The sequence below is a fragment of the Xiphophorus couchianus genome, chromosome 1 (genome assembly GCF_001444195.1).
Source record: "Xiphophorus couchianus chromosome 1, X_couchianus-1.0, whole genome shotgun sequence".
NCBI classification, from domain to species: domain Eukaryota; kingdom Metazoa; phylum Chordata; class Actinopteri; order Cyprinodontiformes; family Poeciliidae; genus Xiphophorus; species Xiphophorus couchianus.
Window position 1 is genome coordinate 1,684,401 of NC_040228.1, and position 23,014 is coordinate 1,707,414.

The 23,014-nt window shown below is 41.1% G+C and overlaps 1 protein-coding gene across 1 annotated transcript in view; it reads right to left on the bottom strand.

Moving 5' to 3' along the window:
- Positions 1-5,878: 5,878 nt before the first annotated feature.
- ctnnbl1 (catenin, beta like 1) overlaps positions 5,879-23,014 on the bottom strand; it is an 87,066-nt gene continuing 69,930 nt past the window's right edge. Inside the window, exons 14-16 of the mRNA XM_028016492.1 lie at positions 21,876-22,013; positions 20,289-20,361; positions 5,879-6,354 (exon numbers count right to left, since the gene is read on the bottom strand). Coding sequence (XP_027872293.1) covers positions 6,266-6,354; positions 20,289-20,361; positions 21,876-22,013 — 300 coding nt within the window. The 3' untranslated portion in view covers positions 5,879-6,265. The remainder of the gene's footprint in view (positions 6,355-20,288; positions 20,362-21,875; positions 22,014-23,014) is intronic.

The following is a 23,014-nucleotide window of genomic DNA, read 5'->3' on the forward strand; positions in this document are numbered from 1 at the left end:
GTGAGGTCGAGAGGTTCCGGCTAGAAATAGTCGGTCTCGCCTCGACGCATGGCTCTGGTTCTGGAACCAGTCTCCTTGAGAGGGGCTGGACATACTTCCACTCTGGAGTTGCCCAGGGAGAGAGACGTCGGGCAGGAGTGGGCATACTTGTTGCTCCCCATCTCGGCGCCTGTACGTTGGGGTTTACCCCGGTGAACGAGAGGGTAGCATCCCTCCGCCTACGGGTGGGGGGACGGGTTCTGACTGTCGTTTGTGCTTACGGGCCGAACGACAGTTCAGATTACCCACCCTTTTTGGAGTCCTTAGAGGGGGTACTGGAGAGTGCTCCTCCTGGGGACTCCCTTGTTCTGCTGGGGGACTTCAACGCTCACGTGGGCAACGACAGTGAGACCTGGAGAGGCGTGGTTGGGAGGAATGGCCCACCCGACCTGAACTCGAGCGGTGTTCTGTTGCTGGACTTCTGTGCTCGCCATGGATTGTCCTTAACGAACACCATGTTCAAGCATAAGGGTGTCCATATGTGCACTTGGCACCAGGACACCCTAGGCCGCAGTTCGATGATCGACTTTGTCATCGTTTCATCGGATCTGCGGCCGTATGTCTTGGACACTCGGGTGAAGAGAGGTGCGGAGCTGTCCACTGACCACTACCTGGTGGTGAGTTGGCTCCGGTGGTGGGGGCGAAAGCCGGTCAGACCTGGCAGGCCCAAACGTGTTGTGAGGGTCTGCTGGGAACGTCTGGCGGAATCCCCTGTGAGACGGAGCTTTAACTCCCATCTCCGGCAAAGCTTCGAACACGTCCCGGGGGAGGTGGGGGACATGGAGTCTGAGTGGACCGTGTTCCGTGCCTCCATTGTCGAGGCGGCCGATCGGAGCTGTGGCCGCAAGGTTGTCGGTGCCTGTCGCGGCGGCAACCCTCGAACCCGTTGGTGGACACCTTCGGTGAGGGATGCCGTCAGGCTGAAGAAGGAGTCCTATCGGGCCTTTTTGGCCTGTGGGACTCCGGAAGCAGCTGATGGGTACCGGCGGGCGAAGCGGCATGCGGCTCGGGTGGTTGCTGAGGCAAAAACTCGGGCGTGGGAGGAGTTTGGAGAGGCCATGGAGAAAGACTTCCGCACGGCTTCGAGGCGATTCTGGTCCACCATCCGGCGTCTCAGGGGGGGGAAGTGGTGCAGCACCAACACTGTTTATAGTGGGGATGGTGTGCTGCTGACCTCTACTCGGGACGTTGTGGGCCGGTGGGCAGAGTACTTCGAAGACCTCCTCAATCCCACCAACATGCCTTCCACTGAGGAAGCGGAGCCTGGGGACTCTGGGTTGGGCTCTCCAATCTCTGGGGGCGAGGTCGCCGAGGTGGTTAAAAAGCTCCTCGGTGGCAAGGCCCCGGGGGTGGATGAGATCCGCCCGGAGTTCCTTAAGGCTCTGGATGTTGTAGGGTTGTGTTGGTTGACGCGACTCTGCAATATCGCATGGACATCGGGGGCAGTTCCCCTGGATTGGCAGACTGGGGTGGTGGTCCCCCTGTTCAAAAAGGGGGACCGGAGGGTGTGCTCCAATTATAGAGGGGTCACACTCTTAAGCCTCCCTGGCAAGGTCTATTCAGGGGTCCTGGAGAGGAGGGTCCGTCGGATAGTCGAACCTCGGATTCAGGAAGAGCAGTGTGGTTTTCGTCCTGGTCGTGGAACACTGGACCAGCTCTACACCCTCAGCAGGGTCCTGGAGGGTGCATGGGAGTTCGCCCAACCAGTCTACATGTGTTTTGTGGACTTGGAGAAGGCGTTCGACCGTGTCCCTCGGGGAGCCCTGTGGGGGGTTCTCCGGGAGTATGGGGTACCGGGCCCTTTGATACGGGCTGTCAGGTCCCTGTATGACCGGTGTCAGAGTCTGGTCCGCATTGCCGGCAGTTAGTCGGGCTCGTTTCCGGTGAGAGCTGGACTCCGCCAGGGCTGCCCTTTGTCACCGATTCTGTTCATCACTTTCATGGACAGAATTTCTAGGCGCAGCCAAGGTGTTGAGGGGATCCGATTTGGTGGCCTTGGGATCTCATCTCTGCTTTTCGCAGACGATGTGGTCCTTTTGGCTTCATCAGATCGTGATCTGCAGCTCTCGCTGGATCAGTTCGCAGCCGAGTGTGAAGCCTCCGGGATGGGGATCAGTGCCTCCAAATCCGAGGCCATGGTCTTGAGCCGGAAAAGGGTATAGTGCCTTCTCCGGGTCAGGGGGGGTGTCCTGCCCCAAGTGGAGGAGTTTAAGTATCTCGGGATCTTGTTCACGAATGGGGGAAGAAGGGAGCGGGAGATCGACAGGCGGATTGGCGCAGCGTCTGCTGTCAAGCGGGCGCTGTACCGGTCCGTCGTGGTGAATAGAGAGCTGAGCCAAAAAGCGAAGCTCTCGATTTACCGGTCGATCTACGTTCCCACCCTCATCTATGGTCATGAGCTTTGGGTCATGACCGAAAGAATGAGATCGCGGATACAAGCGGCCGAAATGGGTTTTCTCCGTAGGGTGGCTGGGCTCTCCCTTAGAGATAGGGTGAGAAGCTCAGTCATCCGGGAGGGACTCAGAGTAGAGCCGCTGCTCCTTCACATCGAGAGGAGCCAGTTGAGGTGGCTTGGGCATCTGGCCAGGATGCCTCCTGGACGCCTCCCTGGTGAGGTGTTCCGGGCACGTCCCACCGGGAGGAGGCCCCGGGGAAGACCCAGGACACGCTGGAGGGACTATGTCTCTCGGCTGGCCTGGGAACGCCTCGGGATTCCCCCGGAGGAGCTAGAAGAAGTGGCTGGGGAGAGGGAAGTCTGGGCCTCCCTTCTGAAGCTGCTACCCCCGCGACCCGACCTCGGATAAGCGGAAGAAGATGGATGGATGGATGGATCTAACAACGTTTGTGGGTCTATAGATGTGTGAAAGAGAAGAAAAATTGAAAAAGTTGAACTTCAGATTCTGCAAAACCCAAACCTCTGATTTGTACACCCTCTACTGCTGCTCTCCCTGTCCTCACCAGCAGCTCTAACACACCGTCTCCTCATCCCGACCAGAGAGACGAGCCCAGCAGCACAGTGGTGCACTGTTTGCACTCAGTCATTTGGAAAATACAATTATTCCCCTTCCCCTTGGCTGTGAAATTGCTGTACGACCGCTGTTAAACACGCTGCAGTCATAATCACTGATAAGAGATGTGCAGGGCCGCGCCTCCGCCGCCGATACGGTATGCAGCTGCCCCCCCGTCACCCTCACATCTTGTTACTGAGCGATATTAGAGTTGCTGAAGACACTTAGGAGAGGAAGCAGATGTGACATCTGTCGACGGGTCGCCCTCTGTTCCTCCCAGCTCCACCGCTTGCTGCCAGGAATCATGGTCTGCAGAGGACATCATGCTAAATGAGCGCTTAATACAGATGAGGCATAAATAAAGGGTTGGCTTCACTACAGTTTTAAGAAGTTTAGTGTAAAGAGCCACAAAATTAGGCTTTGAATGGTCAACTTCCTGAACCATTATGTCACTTTCTGATGGCGGCACTGGGTTGAAAGGAGGGGAGGCAAGGCAACAAGATATGGTGGAAATAGCTTTACTGGTGCTGCAGGTCACCAGTACACTGACACCCATTTCTGACTGAGAAGCACAGCAGCCGGCTTTATCCCTGGGCCACTTCCACCCACACCAGGTGAAGAGGTGACAAACAACCATAAATAATTTACAAACCCAACACAAAATAAATGGTACAAATAAATATTTACATGCATGCAAATTAGAAACTTAATCCTAACGATTGAATTTAGGACTTAATCCTAAAGTCAATCAAGAAATTAAATCAAACATATTATAACTTCAGAGCATTACCCTCCTTGTTCACATGGTATGGCTCCACCCTTCTAAGGAGACACGCCAGAAAGGTAAAACCGAATTAACCCAACTGAAATAAAGAAATGAAACTAAAAGTACTTGTTCTGTAAATAAATATCAACACTCAATAGGTATGGAGTCCCTGGTCTCCATCACACATTACCTCCCACGGTGAGGGCATCTGCTCCGTTATGCTGCTGGGGTCAGTCTGTCTGGTTTCACACCAGCTCGTGATCTGAAACGACGGGTCGCTCAAAATTTGCCCGGACTGATCGCCTTCGTCCTGTGAGGAAACATTTCAGTGACCTTGTCCAGTCCGCAGCCGTTCAGGGAACATGAAGGGGAGCTAACTCTTCGATGAGCGAGAAAATTAAACATACGCTCCAAACTTAGGGGGTGAAATGATTCTAGGGAAAATATGTCCACTAAAAACAGGAAGGGATTTTTAAGATTTTTTATTTTTTTTTAAATTGGATTTCTTAAGAGACGGGCCAACAAATCAGCGGGTGAACAAAATCAGTTTGACCCTGTGGCGGCAACGTTTTCAGATCAGTCAATGCACTTTAACCGAGATCCACTGATGTGCCATAATAACACACTTCAGTGTGAATGGTGTTACTGTGGGAGGCACAAACTGAGTTATTTTTGGTCAGAGGCAACACAGAACATGAGAAATTATTTTAAACGGCTGGTACCTTATGTTTTCCAGACACATTGTATCATTTTACAGTACAATCAAGCAACTTTGTCTTCTTCAGTATATACTGTATATGACTTAAAAGAAATTTGACATTGTAATTTAATGCCTTTAAATTGGGTCTCTATTTCATGGCTTCTCTATTAACCCTTAAGCAACGTTTTTATCATTTTACTGAGCAGCAGCTCCTATAATGAGCTCAGCAGTTCCACCAGATGTTTGCTAATTGCTGCTGGCTAGTCTGAAGGAGCTGAGTGGGGGAGTCAGGTCCACCCATGAGTTTTCCACAGCTCAATGGTTGCCATGGAGATTAAAGTATTTCTCAAAGATGCATGAAAGAATCAAAGCAACACTCCAGGTACATAACACAATGTAAAGCCAAAAGTTACATTTACATAACACTTCTCTAGTCCACTTTAAAAGTCTGAGTTATGAAAAAAAAACTTTAACATACATTTTTAATTTGCAAATAGGACAGCCAATAACTTTAGAAAACGGAGAAAAGGAAACTATACATTAAGAGAGCAGAAACATGAACTTTCCCACTTTCAGTGCAGGTATTTGCACCCAAATGGAGATAAATATTAACATCTTTGGTCTTGATTTGCTTTTATGACAAAAACAAAACAAAAAAATCCCAAAGCCTTTAAAATCTCCTGTTATTACAGTGTTATGTGAAAAGCTTAGGGTCTACAGAGATGAACTATTCCATCCAGATCCTCCTTTCCGGTTGTGGTAATGAGCCTTTCTCTGCTGCGCCAGGTCAGAAAGTCAAGCATCAGATGAGGAGCTGCAGCACTGGCTGCTTATTTGTGTCAGCAGGGAAGCAGCAGCTCTCTGCACTCTGATAAAATCAAATCTCAACTTTATATATTTAGTAAAATGCCTTCTACAATCTTTCTGGCACTAAAAATAGGTGGTAAAGCAAGTAAGTGGGTCACATCTATATAAATATTCTGATTCCATTGATTTCTAATGAAAAACTAATTAAAATGTTTTTTGTTTTTTTAGTTTCAAAGCATAAAAATAGGAATGATCTAATAGAATCTGGTACATAAAATGGAGAGAATAACTGGATTTGTTTGTATGCAGCTGTACTGTAACACCTCCACTGCTGAGATCCATCTGTGGGTTCCTGGGAAAAAAAAGAAAATCAGCACAAGCAGGTTGGATTTCGGAGAGGATTCTCATGCCGCCACTTCCTGTGCAACAGTAGTCAACGGGGGAGGGGTGAGGGTGTAATGAGATTGGTGCGCACAGCAGACTGCCATCAGAACGCCGCGCACGTCTCAGTCTGTAAACCGTGACATTAACGAAAAAAGCTGCACAAAACGAGGCAGGGGGTTTAATACCAAAATCTTTTATTAGAAAATAGTTTACAGCTAAATTCCAAAACACATAGAGCAGAGAGGGTTAAATGGGATTTAATTTATCTATGGCGATCTCCTGTTGGATTTCTGTTCCAGCAAACCAATTTAACCGAATAAAACTTTAAATTATTATTTACTAGAGCGGATGGACTGGGTTTGCCTTACCTGGACAGTTGAAGTAAATGATTCAGAGGGAGTCTTAAGGTACTTCATTTCTGTACATTATCAAAACAAACCAGCATTTTTTTTATTATTATTATTTGAAGTTTGTATTTTAGTTTTAGCAAAGTTTCAACTGAAATAAAACTATGTTTTGGTTGTGGTGAAGGGTTTCTGTGTCTTCATGAGAAATAAAAGACTAAAAGTTGTCTGCCAGGTCCATGATCCTCTTCCTCTCTGCCTCTTTGAACTCGTCACTCTTTCCATCTCCGATGCTCTCTGCATACTCTGCAAAAGACCAAAGAAAAACCGGGGATTAGTTGGTTTGACAGCACAGGCTCAGCTGGTAGACTTTTAATCAGAACATCTCTAAGACTAGAAAAACCGACGGACACGCTCTGCGCGGCAAGTCAAAGAACGGCCAGGATTTTAAAAATGTGAAGATCCCAGACTTTGAGGTTAGACTTCTGCAGACAGATCTGTCGTGACTTGATTGTAAAACACAAGGAGGCAGAGATGAAAGCTTTTATTTTTTTTAACGTTCTAAGAAATCAGAGTTGAACAGCGAATAAATCAGATTGTGATTTGATAATAAAGTGTTTATATAAAAAAACAAAAGAAATTCTTCACATTTCTTCAATAAACAAGTAAAAAACAAACAATGTTTGGTCTTTTCATTCTTGTAACTTTCTGAGTTATACCGATATAATCAACTCCAACATAATGAAGACACAAAGCCCAGTTTCCTCTCTTCTCATGTGCGACAGCATATTGATCAAAACACGACGAACTGAAGGAGATTTTGTGGAACATCAAATCCTGTCATGATTCTCAAGTGTGTGTCACTTTTAATGTAGTTTCGCTATGAATAGTGTATGTGTGTGTCGGGATGAAGGGTGAGGAATTCAGTGTTATACTTTATAGTATGAGTGTTGCATTGGATGTGTTTCCATTCTGAAGTGTCTAATGGTGTGAAATTTAGCATCATACTGTATAACTAACTCTTTCTGTGATGTCATATTATGTCTAATTTTATTCCATCTCTGAATGTGATGACATAAAGTCCTGCCATTTACAAAGTACATTCCAAAAATGTTTAATATGAAAATATTCAATATTTTGGTCAGTAACTTCAGAAAGTACAACTCAGATTGTAGAATTAAAATGAAATGAAGCTCAAAGATAATCAAAGCCACTAATTAGTTTCTTGGAAACTTTGTATACTATAAACACCAATTTTATCAATTAAAAATACATTCTTAAAGAATAAATGTTGTGGTCATATGACCTCCATAATCATAGGGTAGACTGATGACCTAGCAGATGTCCATTCACACAAAGCCTCAACAGGTCACTGCTGAAGAAGCTCTTTGTTGAAAAAAGTACTGTATTTTCTGCACTATAAGGCGCACCTAAAAACCCTCAATTTTCTCAAAAGCCAAGAGTGCGCCTTATAATCCGGTGTGCCTTATATATGGACCAATATTGAGCCACAACAGGTCTCGCAACTACAGTAAGCAGCCGATGACTTCATTTTTCCCCGTAGAAGAAGAAGCGCACAGTGCATGCTGGGTTTTGTGTAAAGACCCCAAAATGACTCCTGTTAAGAGACACGCTTATGATGCAGAGTTTAAGCTCCAGGCGATCAGTCACGCAGTAGAACACGGGAATAGAGCAGCAGCGAGAGAATTTAACATGAACGAATCAATGGTGCGGAAGTGGATATATATTGTGATTGCACTAGCGTTAGATTTACCTTAACAGTATCAGATTGTTTTTACGTGTTTATTGAATCCAGGAAAAGTTCCCCTCCACTATATGTTATACCTTGCTGTTGTTAAAAGATAAACTGTGTCATGAAAATACCACGTCACTTACTTTACCTCCGGGAAAATAATAAAACAGCTGTTTATTCATTTTGGGAATGAATGGAGTTTTCAGAACGCTGGTTTGTAATCTATTAATAAAGTTTGACTGACCTATCTGACTGTTTTGTTGACATTCCCTTTAGCGCAGCTCCATCTAATGGATGCATAATGTAACCCCAGCCTCTACTGTAGCGTCTATTCTATGCGCCTTATAATGCGGTGAGCCTTATATATGAAAAAAGTTTTAAAATAGGCCATTCATCGTAGGTGCACCTTATAATGTGGTGCGCCTTATAGTGCGGAAAATACGGTAATTAGAGCACATTTGTTATTTTAGTGCTAATGCATCATGGAAAGCTCTAAGGTCATTCCCAAGTGAGACTTCAGGTCTACAAAGGAAATGTATGTTTTACCTTCGCTTAGATTTTTTGTGAAAACAATCAATGAGAAATTTGGCAGTAAATTAAAATACTAAATAATAAAGTATTTCTAGGAAGAAAAAAAGTCATTTTGTTGAACCTATTAAAATAATTAGGTGATCAGATTTAAAATATATGATAACTTATCAAAATGACAAACAGCAAATAGTTTGGAATACAGCAGAAATTAACAGAAAAAATAACCAGTTGACTTAATATTTTACTTCACAGAGGGAATACAAAGAAGAATGAAGGTCATTCACTATAAATCAGTCAGTTTTTCAAACAGCTGATTCCTCATTTTGTCTTTTTCAGACACCAAAGTGACATCTTACTAATGCTTCTTTTAATAATAAGAGCAGCACGCAGTTTGTCAGATATCTGAGAATGAATCACCTGCAAGTAAATAAAGATCAGATTAAAAATTGAGATAGAGGTACAAAAAAAGTGTTTTTCAATTTGTGATCTTGTGTGTGTTTTGTGCCTCTGCCACTTTGACTTTGAACAAATTCATTCTGGAGTATGCTTGAAAGCAAACTTGAACTGACCACAGGAAGGTCTCCAAGGCAATTCCTCTATTTAACATCCCAAATTATATTCAAATAATGACAAATTTGTATTTTTAACAGAGGTAGATCAGTTCTTGTAGCTTCAATTTGGGTAATTTAAACACTTTCATATTTTGTGGCATTAAGAAAAGGAGCAAAACTAATACATAGCAGCTTTCTGTGAATCTTTCATCTGTTTATTGTTCTGTGTCTCAACCTTCTTCCCTGTTAGCATACCTTACATCAGCATAACCACATCCTGACTGTCATTCTAAAACCTAGAAACAGGTCCTGCTACATTCTGCAGTGCTGCTGAACATTTCCACTGTTTTCTTCATTTTGTGTTTCTGCCTCCCACACAAGGCCTTTGAGACCGCTCGACGGTCGATTTGTGAGTCTAATGTGCAGAAAGAGGAAGTTGCAGCTGCCGCAGCCCCGGTGGAATCCGCGCATCCGCTCTGCCTCTGAAGGAGGGATTACACATTAAACCCAGAGACAGAGAGATGGAAGAAGAAGAAAAAAACAGTTTTTCTCTGGGAGACACTGCAGAGACAATAGAATAAAGGGAGCTTTCCTGACTAAAGCCAGCAGGGTTTAGGAGAACGAGGAACGGCTGTCATTTTCTGCTTTTTTTTGCCCTGCAGGCAGAGATGCTTTTTTACATTGTAAGCCTGTAAATAAAAGATAATGGCAGATGAAATGGGACTAAGAAAAGACTTTCCAGATATTGGGAACAAATAATACTGGGCTTTTTTTAATATTAAGGAAAGTGTGATGAAATATTCACTGCAGTAACTGTATTTCAGACTATTTCAATGGTGGAGGAAATTGACTTTTCTGCCTGTGATCTCGCTTGCTTGGTCACTACCCAGGGTTGGTGACCATAGATCAGGCTGAGGACATAGATCTACTGGTCAATCTCTTTACCGATCAGATCGACTGACAAGAAACTATTTAAACTGTATTTTTGGCCATGAAATAAATGACTGGCAAACTTCTTTTCAGTGGAATCATTTCAGAAAGTCCAGCTGAACTCACAAGGTTGCTTGAAAAGAACACCTTCTGGATCATTGAGGATCTTAAGGTGTAAGATTCAGTTGCTCCAAAGTGGGGCTGAAACGATTCTTCGAGTGATTCGAGTACCTCGATTATTAAAATTCCTCAAGGAAAATTTACCTGCCTCAAAGCTTCATTAAATTATGTTTTATTATTTAGCGCACCGTGTTCTGGCCGGGACATTACTTGCGATGCGCGTAGCTCTGACTTCCGCCTCTGAGTTGTTGATGAAAGCGAAGTGTTGGTGGCATAATGTCCAATTTTCAAGTTCGGCCCGTGGGGATTTTATTGATTAATGATAATCCCTGGGTTTTCATTGCTTTTGGGGGACCAATAGGCATCCTTAAAATGACTGGCGCGATGCCTGGAGTACAGCAGCCTTTCTCCTCTGGGAGCTGCTGGTTCAGAGCGGACAGTGGGAAGAGCCCTGCAGGAGTATTTATAGAGGTGAGCAGATAGACTGAACACGGCGGGTGGCAGAGTAGTTGATGGTTACCGTGTAACTGTAGCTTTACACTTACACCACACAAAAACCACACAAGAAATTTCATATCATCCCGGTCTGAACAAACTTGTGGCGGAAAGAATCGTGGCGACAGATAGCTGGTAAATGAGTTTCTGAGTGTGACGAATGAAGGTGCCGTAAATATCCCGTATTGCTCCCCCCGTTCTTACGTTAGTCCCCTGGTCTACTACCGGTCGTCTTTCCCCCCCCGGACTTAAATTCATCTATCCCCTGATCTATTTCCTCCTGTCCACCCCCATCTTACGTTCGCTCATTCGCCTGCCCTCCACCACTTCAGGCCCCCAACTCCAGGCGACGTTTCCCATATTCTCAAACCCAAAGCTTGACAGGTATGGGGCAAGGTGAGAATTCATCTATTAAATTGACTGAAGATGATTACATAAACTAAAAGCTGGAGCATAGACATTTTTTATAAGCATATTTGTAGCCTGCCTCTTTATTATTAAATTGAATATAATTTCAGATTTTTGTATAACTTTTCTTCTGGTTAACTTAGAAAGTGCGCTATTATTACAGGTTAGTAAACTACAAAAAAGTAACCATTAGGGATGCTCAAAAATGGAAAAAAAGGACTTATATTGATATCCGATAGTAAAACTGGTGTTATGCCAGATTTACCAATATTTTATTTTATCGTTTTTTTTCTATCTGATTCCTCGATTAATCGTAAGAATAATTGATAGATTACTCGATTACTAAAATATTCATTTACAACAGCCCTACTCCAAAGACCCACAACATCCAAAAACGTCCAACGAATACTAAGATGTCCCAATTCAGAAAGTTCTCAGTTAATTTTGCTGCTACTGGCGCAGAAATCACTGTATTGGGCGCAACAAAAGCTGAGCAGCATCAGCATGGCGAGTGAGGTGAAGATTTTTAGGCAAAGACAGAAATTCTGCAGGAACTACAGGAATGGACAGCAAAAGATTGGTTCAATTGATTTCCTCTGATGAATCCCACTTTTGATCATTTGAATGATACACATAGAAAGGACTTAGTCAAAGTTCTGCCCCCAAACTCTGACACGAATAAAGTGTGGGATCGAAATGTCGTCCAACAACCTAGAAGCAACTCAGTCATAAGGGAGCATTGTGTGAAATGCAAAAGGGCAACGATAAGTGGCAACAAAATGGTAAATCTGTAGAGTTGTGGTCAGAAAACTCCTTACAAAACCTGTGGTTACCTCCCAAAATGCCCTGCTCCCAAACCAGCCCTGTTCAGTACGCTTTGATCAAACTCCGGTCCATTTGCCTATGAAGTCCGGTTCATGTGAATACACAACCAAACTCTGATACGGACCAAAACAGCAAACTCTGGTCCACCTGAGAACCTCGGTCTAGGGTTAGTTTGAAGTGAACTCTAGTGTGGTTCGGATGAACGTGTTGATGTAAGTGAACTGGAGACCGCTCCAAAACCAGGAAGAGGACTATAACACAGGGCATTCTGGGTAAATACAACCAAAACAAACAGGCATGTCTAGCACTAATGGCAGAAATGGTTCATGTAAGATTTCTCTGTCGTGAAATCTTACAACCTCTAAAATCTGGAGCCACTCTATTTTTTTACATTTCATGAAGAAGGAAGTTGAACTCAGTGTCTTCTTCTGAGGTTTTCATGTTGTTTCATTTAGAGGCTCTGGGTGCAGCGCCCCTACAGGCAAGGAGGGGAACAGTTTTGGTTCCATTCACACAATGCAGTGTGAAAGAAAACCACAGTAGCTGAAAATGGATCAAATGTTGCAATTTTGGTCCCCAATCGAACAGAGTACCGTACTAACAGGTATGAATATCAGTCCGGATTTAATCTAGCATATGAGAGTAAAATGACAGCTAGGAAAAACATTAGTGCTGTGACTTTTCAATAAATTGGATGCAGTTACTAATAAAAATTTCAAAATTGACACAAATCTGTCACTATACCAAGTGACCATATAAAAAAAGTCGCAACAAACATTTCTGTCACTTCCTAAATGTTTTTCCATGAGTGTGGATAAAATTTTATCAAACCAAACTGTAGAATCGTTATCTTAACCTGTAGAACCCAGACCAATTCAATTCATCGTTACCGTCGCCAAGAAGAAAGCAGCTCTACTAGCAGAATATCACTATTCTGTCTAAAATAGGGCAACAAACATACTTTTTCTCTTTTCATGCATACATTTGTCCCCGACATAGGCAGTAAAATGACATTTAAAGAGTCAGGCTCCAATTGGAGTTATTGGAGGTTTTAATTTCAAGCATAACCTTTATAAAAGCAGCAAAAAAAAACCAAAAAAAAAAACAGGAAGCATTGCTGCTGGGAACGTGATGGGCTTCCTGAGAAGTTCTCAGGTCAGAAGGCAAACAGTGACAGCCACCAACGCCAGAAGACGGAGGTCGCTGTATCATTGACTGTTCAGAGGAGAATTAAATTATGACCTGCCACCATCATCAAAACTAACTTATGAAAGTGGAAGCAGCAGTACTTAAATGAACAGTCCTGAAATGTTGGACTAAAGGGTCACTGGAAAAAAAAAATCAGGTTTACATATCCTGAAGAAATAGTTATGTCATTACTTTTTAATATCAATCCCATTTTGATTAATATTAACATGTTTTGTTAATGATTCTTGTATTAAATTTCTTCCAGTGTAGGCTGGCTTAGCGTAATGCTGGCTTAGCGCAATGCTGGTCTTGTTCACATAAGCTTCACCATCGATCTAAGGGTTATAAATATTCATAATTATACATTAGTACTAGAATTGAATAGACTTGTGTCAGAGTGTTATTTATTTTTAACTTGTGGAAAACATTTTTTTTAAATTGTATTTAAAACCCTGATCAACTGTAGAGACCTTCTGTTTTTTACATCAATAAGTAATGAACCATGTTTTTTTTGTTGTTTGTTTTTCTCCGAAGAGTTTTTATGGCTCTAGTGGCTCGTATTTTTTCTACAGTAGGCAGACAGGAAGGAGGGTGAGGAGAGGGGGAAAGACATGTGGCAAAGGTCGTCGGGACCTGGAGTCGAACCCGCGACGTCCGCGTCGAGGACTAAGGCCTCCAAACCCTCTGCGCCACCACAGCACGCCCCGTAATGAACCATGTTTAAACAGATACTCGTTTCATATATCAATCAGTTTTATTTTAATAGTACATTCCCGCAACAATGCAGTACAAAGTGCCACAAAAACAAAATGTTCCCAAAAACTCATAGGGTCACCAATTTAAAAACAAACAGGACATTTTATCGAGTGTTACCACCAATACACGTCATATACTGTATGTTGGTCAATGTTCCATTAATTATGTTTTAAAGGCATCTCTAAATAGTTTTAGTCTTGGTTTCGGCTGTTGAATGCCAACAACATAATTAACGTACACCTGAGAAATTTGTTATTGATTTGGATTTTGACATAGATTTGACAGAATTTGTTTTTCTGTTTTTTTCTTTCTTCAGTGGCCCTAATCCTCTTCTGTATGGATTTTATCCCATGAACATGCAACACCAGCCTAAAAATGGCTGAACTTTAAAGCTGACTGAGCCCTAAATGCAGCTAGAGGGACAGAAGGAAAGAGAGTCGATAAAATCTTGAGGATCCACAGCATCTTGCAGGCGCCTGCCTGTCACTGTGAACCCGTTTCTCTGTCTCTGTGTCTATGAAAGGCTCTGAAGTCAGCCAGACGCACAGGAAGGTCAGAGACTCTACGACTCTTAAACTTTCCGCCAAGGCTTTTCTTCGACGCGCCGCTGCCCTCTCCCTGCTGTCACCACGGCAACACGGCTGAGGACAATGCAGCGCTGAGCGTTGCCATTACTCAGGTCGGTGACTAGGACTGATCCGTCACGAATACTAGCGGGATCACTTCCAGGAAGGGGACGTGGTACGGGGGCTTTGACTGCAGGTGGAGCAACATAAGTCAATCAAAACACAGACATGCAAGAATGAAGCTGCACCAACACAGCTACAGCAGGGACAGTAACTAGAGACGATGGGAGATTGTTGAGAACTATGAGCTATGAAGTCATAAATTCTGTTTATGCTTTTAAGAAACAGATTCTCTGAAAAGTAACACAGTAAGATCTTTAAATACAAAAGGTACTATCTGAAATAGTTTTGTCAAAGGTAAAATCAGATTTACATTTCATAAACTGGTCTAAAGCGGAAAAACTTTCCAATCTAAAATGAGGAGTGGTCATATTCAACATGTTGGATTGTCTTGGCCACTTCATCACTGCAGTGTGTGGCGCAACCAAGAGTCCGGTGGACATCGGAGATGATATGTGGAAACAACATTAATGTTTATTCAACATTTTGTGCAAAGAATATCCACAGAAATGACAAGAGGAGGAGTTGGAGCGAAACTGGTACCGCAGTTGATAAACCCGGTAACTTTTCAGCTGTTCATTGTTAACATAAATAGGTTATAATGAAAATGTTATTCATACAGTCAGGGCTTGATGCTGACACTAGCCACATTCATTGCAGGTAGATTGTAGTAAAGCACTGATTAATGCCTGGTTTTAAAATTAGTTTACTGAACTTGTAGCCATTATTTTGTGCCCATTGTTGTCAACGTAATTGTAAACATTAAAACGGCAACTACGAATTAACTGATGAAGCTTAAAGAAACGACAGAACAGAAAACAATTTAAACACACAAATGGTAACATAACTCACCTCCATAGCATAGAGCAGCAAATAGAGCCGCTGCTTGCGCACTCACCAATCTTTTATCCAACGGCTTTTCTTTTTGTTGCATCTTTTATTGCTTAAAATAAGCTGTCAAACTATCGCTATTGCTTCTACGTCGCCAGTTGTGTTTATTTACTCTAAATTCACATGTGATACAGTGGGTTTTTACAGGATTTTATGTCAGGAATCTGAATGTCGATGAGAGAAATTGGTTTGTCTGGTGTGTTGCTCTTGCTGTGTGGCTGGACTTCACACATGGTACGATCAAACCCATTATACCTACAATTTTTTGTCGGCTAGTGTGTGGTCTCAGGTTTTGAAAATCGGCCGACAATTCTAAAATCGTGTAGTGTGAACTGGGCTTTACCAACCATAAATAAAACAGATTATGAAGTCTCTGCAAACGTTTTTAAATGATTAAATATGTACTGCGATAAGCCTAAATATTATTAATATTTTTTTTCCAAAATTTCTGTTTCATGAATTGTAAATGGAAGACTTTGACACACTGGTGGGACACAGACACACAGTAAATACTTTGAAGACATTTTACACAAATAATATTATACAGTGATCTCCGGCCAATGTTATTTTTCTGTGGATTGTCTCTCCAAATTATTCCCAGAAAATCTTCCTATTGGAATTTTTTTCCAAAGATTATCTAAAATACTTGAAAAAAATGTAGCTTGGGAAGTTGCAATAGCTGGACTCAATGCTACTTATCACACCACTTTACAGTGAAAGCCAAGTCTGAGGTTTTTGTAACTCGAGTCAAAGTCTTAAACTCTGGTTACCATCTCTAAACAATGATGATATAAAAAGACTGATAAATAGAAAGGAAGAACTTTAAGCAACTCAGTCGTAAGAAACTGTGAAGCTTTGCAGGGTGAAAAGAATCACATGCAACAAGTTTCTGTCACCTTCCTGTCAAAAGCTCAGCTCAGACTCTGAACTTCAGCATAAGTGATGTCTGAGATGAACTGTTACATTGAATCTCCGTAACAGTCAGCCTTCAATATGCTAAGTTTGTGCCATTAAAGCCCAAACTCACAGGATGTTATTCTCATCCTCAGAAGAAGAAACTCAGTGAAATCGAGTCTCATATGATCTAAAATGCCACAGCGGGTTTTCATGCCATCACCTGGAGCTGAACCGTCTTCTTCCTGCGGTGCAGCTTTAAATTTGGTAAGCTGAAGGCATTTAGGGTCAAAACGGCTCGGTTGGTGGCACACTCTGCATGTGCTTAACCTTTTCCTGCAATTTCAAGTTGACCAGGAAGGTCACTTGAAATGGGAAAAGTCTGCACACGTTGGCCTTCTGGAAAGGCTGAGAACTCACACTGCGAGCTGGAAAAGCAGAAATATATTCAAACGATCAGATGCTCGGGTTCTCAGCTTGTATAGATGCACAGACAGATTCACCTTTTTCACTTCTGAAACTGATATCTAAGGTTTAGTACCGATATCTGATCGGTACTAAACAGGTCAGCTTTTTTTCATTCAGCTGACCTGACTTAACATGTTTCTTTATAAGTGTGTTTCAAGACACACACAAATATGCACTGAATTACAAACGTACTTGATACTCTGCTCTAGTACAGTACGCTGAAATAAACCATTAGCTTCACAAGCTAACATGGAAAAACAACTTTAATTTGATAGTCAGTGTGATTAGGAGTAGAACAACCAATGGAAAATAAATAATAAAGTAATTGACAAAAACAATAGGCTGACTACCTTTGTAAAATGGTTCATAGCAATAGCAATTAGGAATTCTAAATATAATGTAAAATAAAAAAAGTATGATGTCACTCAGAGAACAAAGCACAGAATTAAACTAACAGGTCTGTCCTTATGGATAGGGCACATTGTCAACAATATCAGATATAGATAGGCCTGTCACGATAACAAATTTTGCTGAACGATTAATTGTCTCAAAAATGATTGCGATAAACGATAATATTGTTTGAAGACGTTTTTACACTGATGTAATGGAAATTACGTCATAATGCATGCGATTTCCTGCCAAAGATAGATACACTTTATTTTCAAAAGAACACTTAACACTTGAGCTGATAAACAAAATAAACAAAACAACCAAAAACAAAAATAAAATTAATTCTCAGTCTCCATTAAAAAAAACGCACTTGAAAAAAACCTAAACATAAAGCCAAAGTGGAAATAAATACTGCATTCAATCAAAAGAGTGCAGATTATGAAGTCTGTATATTATATTGCCCTTCAGTAATAATTAGATTTAAATAGAGAAGATGGGCACATCGACTACCTGATGGAATAGTTCACACTACATGATTTTTTGCTCCTATTTTTCCCCTTACAACAATCTTAGAACGTTGGTCTTTCTAAGATTGTGTGGTGTGTTACTAGATCGTTGTTGCCGCTCCGATCTAAATCAAGGGTTTTCCCGACTGGGATCTTAACGCAGCCTGTTGAATGTGACAGGCAGCCAATCAGAAAGCGTGGATTCTCCTCCGTGTTTTCTGAGGGGAAATTACGGAGGGGAATCCCAAACAGCTGACACGACTCAACCCGAAGTCCAGCATTGGAGATGATATGTGGAAACAACATTAATGTTTATTCAACATGCAAAGAATATAGAAATGACAAGAGCGAAATTGCTACCGCGGTTGATAAACCCGGTAACTTTTCAGCTGCTCTTCGTTAACGTGATGTAAATAGGTTATAATGATTTTCATTCAGTCAGGACTGACACTAGCAACACGCATTGCAGGTAGATTGTAGTAAAGCATTGATTAATGCCCGGTTTTAAAATGAGTTAACTGGACTTGCAGCCATTATTTTGTGCCCATTGTTGGACACCACATGGCAGGACCGAACGCGATCGAACAGTTATACCTAGGATTTCTGTCGGCTAATGTGTGGTCTGTCAGGTTTTGAAAATGGGCCGACAGCTCTAAGATCGTGTCTTGTGCGCTGCGCTTTACACTGAGGTGCGTCAGTGGAGAGCACCGGAGTTGAGCCTTTTTTTCATTCAGTGTCATTAACAGAAAGAGAAAAAGGGCGGAAGAGACTATAATGCCGATAATTAAAATGACGTTGATAGTTTTAATTTATCGTACGATTAATCGATTTATCGTTTATCGCGACAGGCCTAGATATAGAACTTTTTTCAATATCAGCACAGATACAGATATTGATATCTGATGGATGCATCAGATATAAAATAAAATACCTGCACAACTGAACATGTCATCAGCAATATTTTTTATTATATCAGACAGATTAGAATGACTTCATAATTTCTTGATATTGGGCCAATCCCTCGTTTCACTGGTAAACGCCAAATGAATGAAATATCTACACTGAAAAAAAGGTCAGCAGTGAAAATATAAATATGTAATTAATACAATGAAAACCCATTTATACACCCAAGTGAAAACACTGTGTGGACATGCCAGGCACGAGTGTATGCAAATATGCAGATGAACATTGAAGCGACGACAACAGGTTTCCTGTGTGTGTGCACAAACACGACAGCGCTCTGAGGACTGGAGAGGCGCCACACTCGCTGGCGAGTGTGACGGATGACTCCATCTACTGCGTTTACACGCCGCAAAGGCCGGAGGGTGTGTGTGAGCAGAGCATTGTCCTCAAGCTGTACCCGGCGATTAAACAGGAAGGATGGATGTCGCGTGGGGACAAAAACAACACACCTGCTACTACATCTTTTCAAATGCAAACACAAACCGAATATGGCAGGACGGGGAATCTTAAAGCAGAAAGCAGTCTGTTTCACTCTCACACAGAGGCTGTGATTACACTGCAGTGCAAATACACATGCCAGGAAATGTCTGAGTGTGGAGTTTAATCATCTGAATGCCAGCAATGTGAATAAAAAAAAAATAAGCGCTCCTGCCTGGGTGTATTTTACTGTGTTTACTAGCATTACATCTTTATTTTTCCATCTGTATCTTATATACTGTAGTCACTTCCGATCTGCCTCAGTGATACACTCCATCTGTGAGGTCTCTATACACACACAAGATGTGTACTGCATGGCTGCTATTAACATCTGAGAGTATAAAAATGTATACAGCACCTTGGGAACTTATTTTCATTCTTTAAAAAGTATGGCATGAATTTTAGGGCCGAAACATCTAATCAGATTAATCGTTTGATTTGATTATAAAGATTGTTAAGATTATCATCAACTAATGTAGAAATCATTAACTTGAGTATAGAGGTAAAAAAAAGTACATTTCCTAAAAGAACACCACAATCAGAGCTGAAATTAGTCAAAATTGTAACATTATAAACATTTTGGACTTAAGATAAAAAACCTTCTTAGTCTATAAAGCTGTCCAAACCAGGACTTGATGTGTTTTGGCTGGTTCAAATTATGAAAAAGAAAATTCTATTAGACACCTTTCATGGCCCAATTATTCATCAGTTAATCAAAAATGATAGTCAACAGATCAGTTCTACACAATATTGATGTTAAGTCGAGCAGAAAAGATCATGAGCTTTTCACATCATGTTAAAAATTCATCTTTTACTACAAATGATCAAACATACATTAAAGACTTGTTTTTATTGGATTTTAGGCATTAAATGTTCTTATAAATGACTTGAATTATGTGTTTTTTTTTCATTTTATTTGTATATCTGTAGAGTTTTCATCTGACAATCACTTATTTGATTAATGAAGTAATTAAGTAATGGATTAATCAAATCAACTATTTGATTAATCAATTATTTGATTAATCATCAGAATAGTTGATTGCTAAAGTAATTGGTAGCTGCAGCCCTAGAATGAAGCAATTACAGATGTTGATATTATTGGTTATCAGTGCAAAGAAAGAAAATAATCTAACATTGTTCTGCGGCTTTTCAGTAAACATGCAGAAATTTCCATGACACCATAATTTTACATAATTTAATGCTAAAGGAGGGAATTCCTACAGGGGTGAAGGTGTGAGGAATCTCCCTCAGAGATCATCACTGAGAAAAACATTGCATTGGAAGCATCTATGTGTTTGAGTGACTTTAGAAAACAGAGTGAAAACAGAACTGAAACACTGAATTAGTGAAAGAGAGACACTGTGAAAATCTTTTCAGAACTTGTTAGCAGACACTGAGCTGTACTCACCCCTCATGATGTGGCGAACTACTTTGACCGAGCCTCCTCTTATATTAAGAATCTGATGAACCCGCTGCTGCAACTAGAAAAAAGAAAAAACAAAAACAACATTATTGTTTTTAAGAAGTTTTTTAAAAAATGAATCTGTTTTCTGAGGTAAGCTGCTTTAGCTTCTGCAGCTCGCTTGGCACAGAAAAAATGAACAGGAACTTCTAGGTCTGTCTATTTATTATTTGGTGCCTTCACTGACCAGCTGTTAGCATAAAAGCTATTGTTACTAACGCTCCCACATTCAATATATGGTGAGGCGGAGCATCTCCCTTACTGGAAACCTTCAGAAGTCATATCAAAAAATTAAAGCATGCAATACTGGTAATATAGAAATACTTGTTGTTTAGTATTTATAAAGGTAAATAAAGTGACCCTGACTTCCTGCATTTTGTTTACAGTCTTTAGTTCTCTATTAACTTCCTGTCCGACATGCATTGCGCAGGTGAAAAAATTTTCATATCTATTGGTAAAAATTATAATAGGCTATAAAAATCATAATAGGATATAGAAAATTGTATATCACAAATGACAAAATTTAAATTAATATGAAAATTTAAGTATATTTACACCAACATGTTCAACATGTCGTGGAAGAAGAGTTTCATTGGCACAACCAACATCCTGAACCCAGAATTAATTTTCCTAACCAGTGTGTCACCATTAAAGCCATCTTACAATGATATGAAATTTATTTCCAAAAAGCACAGTTACAATAAGGAAACAGCTGACCAAGCACAAATGTCCTTACTTTTTTGTGTTAATTATATATTAATCCAGCTGACACTCAGTATTCAGTCAGTATTTTTTATTACATATATTTTATGTTCTCATTTCAGCTATAAATTGTTCCAATGGGCCAGAATCTTGTTCCTTGAACAGATTAGGATAGGTCTATGTGCTGTACAATACATGTTCGATACAATTTTTGTGTTGAACATTAGATTTCTTAGAAATTTAAGAAATCATTATTAGATTTAGGCAAGAATGTTTTTTTTTTGCATAAAATCATTCTTAGATAAATACAGTAGATTTCAGTTTGCTCAGTTCTGCTTATTTTGAGCTCCTTTCAGATTGAGCCGTTTTAGGGCCTCCTGTCACTTTAAATCCAAATATGTGTGAAATATGCTGGATCGGTGTGATTTGCATCTCCTGACACACAAAGTGAGCAGAACTGCTTCTTCAATTTCACTTCAATGACACACACCAACCGATCAATAGAACTAATAAAAACACGGAGGCTTGGTCAATATCAGACCAACTGTTGGTCTAATAAAGAAGAATTAAAGAACTTAATGATTTATACTTTACTTTAAAAAGCGTAAAATGAGCAGGATCAACGTAAAAAAGGTTTCATAAACAAAAGTAGTCATCCACGAATTCAGTTAGCTCTGATTAGGTGTGAGATGTGTGAGCTAATTGAGTAAAACAACCATACAAACAATCTGATGGCTGTCCGCTTCCACCAGCCGCGTGATCGAAAGCCTTAATGATAATTGATTGGTGAGAAAACTCATTTAAAAAGCCAGATAGTGTGTGTGTGTGTACCTGTGAGACCCCTGAGCTGCTGATCTCCACCATAATATAGCACAGCAGCTGCAGAACAAACAGTCCAGCGTCTAGACGGCGAAGGTAGAACTCATCCTCCATGCTGTCGTCCAGGATCTCCCCCCGACGGACCATCTCCTGCAAACGCAGCCGGTACAACAACACACAACATGGTGGAGATTTGTTGTTTTTTTTTTCCTTTCAAAAAGCTGTTAATAAATCCCCATTTGCTGTTCATTTGGTTATGGGACGTTTTAGCAACAAAGACAAATCTGGAGTAATTTAGATGTGGTTTACAAGCTTTTTCCACAAATCCGTTTTTCACAGTTTAACAGATGCAGAATCAATAGATTTCACAGAAAAATACCAAAAAAAAGGACCTGACTAACGTGTATCGGCATCCTTGCATAGTTATTCATCTCAACAGTGCTGTCAGTATACCAATAGCACAATGCTGCCAATAAGCGTGCAGTCCACATTAATCATCATTAGAGACTAAAAAGTAAATCTGAGAATGGAGAGGCTGAGACCTGCTGGAATGGCACACCAGCTGTCAGACGGTTAAAGGGACAGTAGCATGGGTTTTCCAGGCACACAGAATCTTTTCACAGCAAAAACCAACCAACTGTGTTACCTTCAGTTATAAAAATTTTAAGTAATAAAATATCACTTAAAAGACATGTGTCTTTATCAATTTATGCCTTGAAATTGGGTTTGTCTCTTTAAGAAGCTCCTGCTCTTTCTGAAACTCCTCTATTAGTCATTTAACAACATTTTTTCCTGTGTTTCACTGAGAAGTACCTAATGTAATGAGGGTTTTGTGTTAATAGTTACAAAAATTTGGAGGTGTATGATGAGGCATCATAATTTGGAAATAACAGCGCGTGAAGCCAGTGGGTAGGAGACGGGACGATGCGACTGGTGCAGACCCCCACACACCAAGTTCAATGAGTCAACTATAAACCTAGTTTGATCCGTCTTTACTGTCAGTGGTGTTTAAAAAGCTTATTTAAAATAAACAAACTGTGCTTAGCCTGCCGGGGGGTGATGTGGGAAGCACTGCATAATAACATACGGGTAAGTTCATTATTTAGAAAAAGTACCAGAACAAATAAAAATTCTCAATCCTCAAATATAAA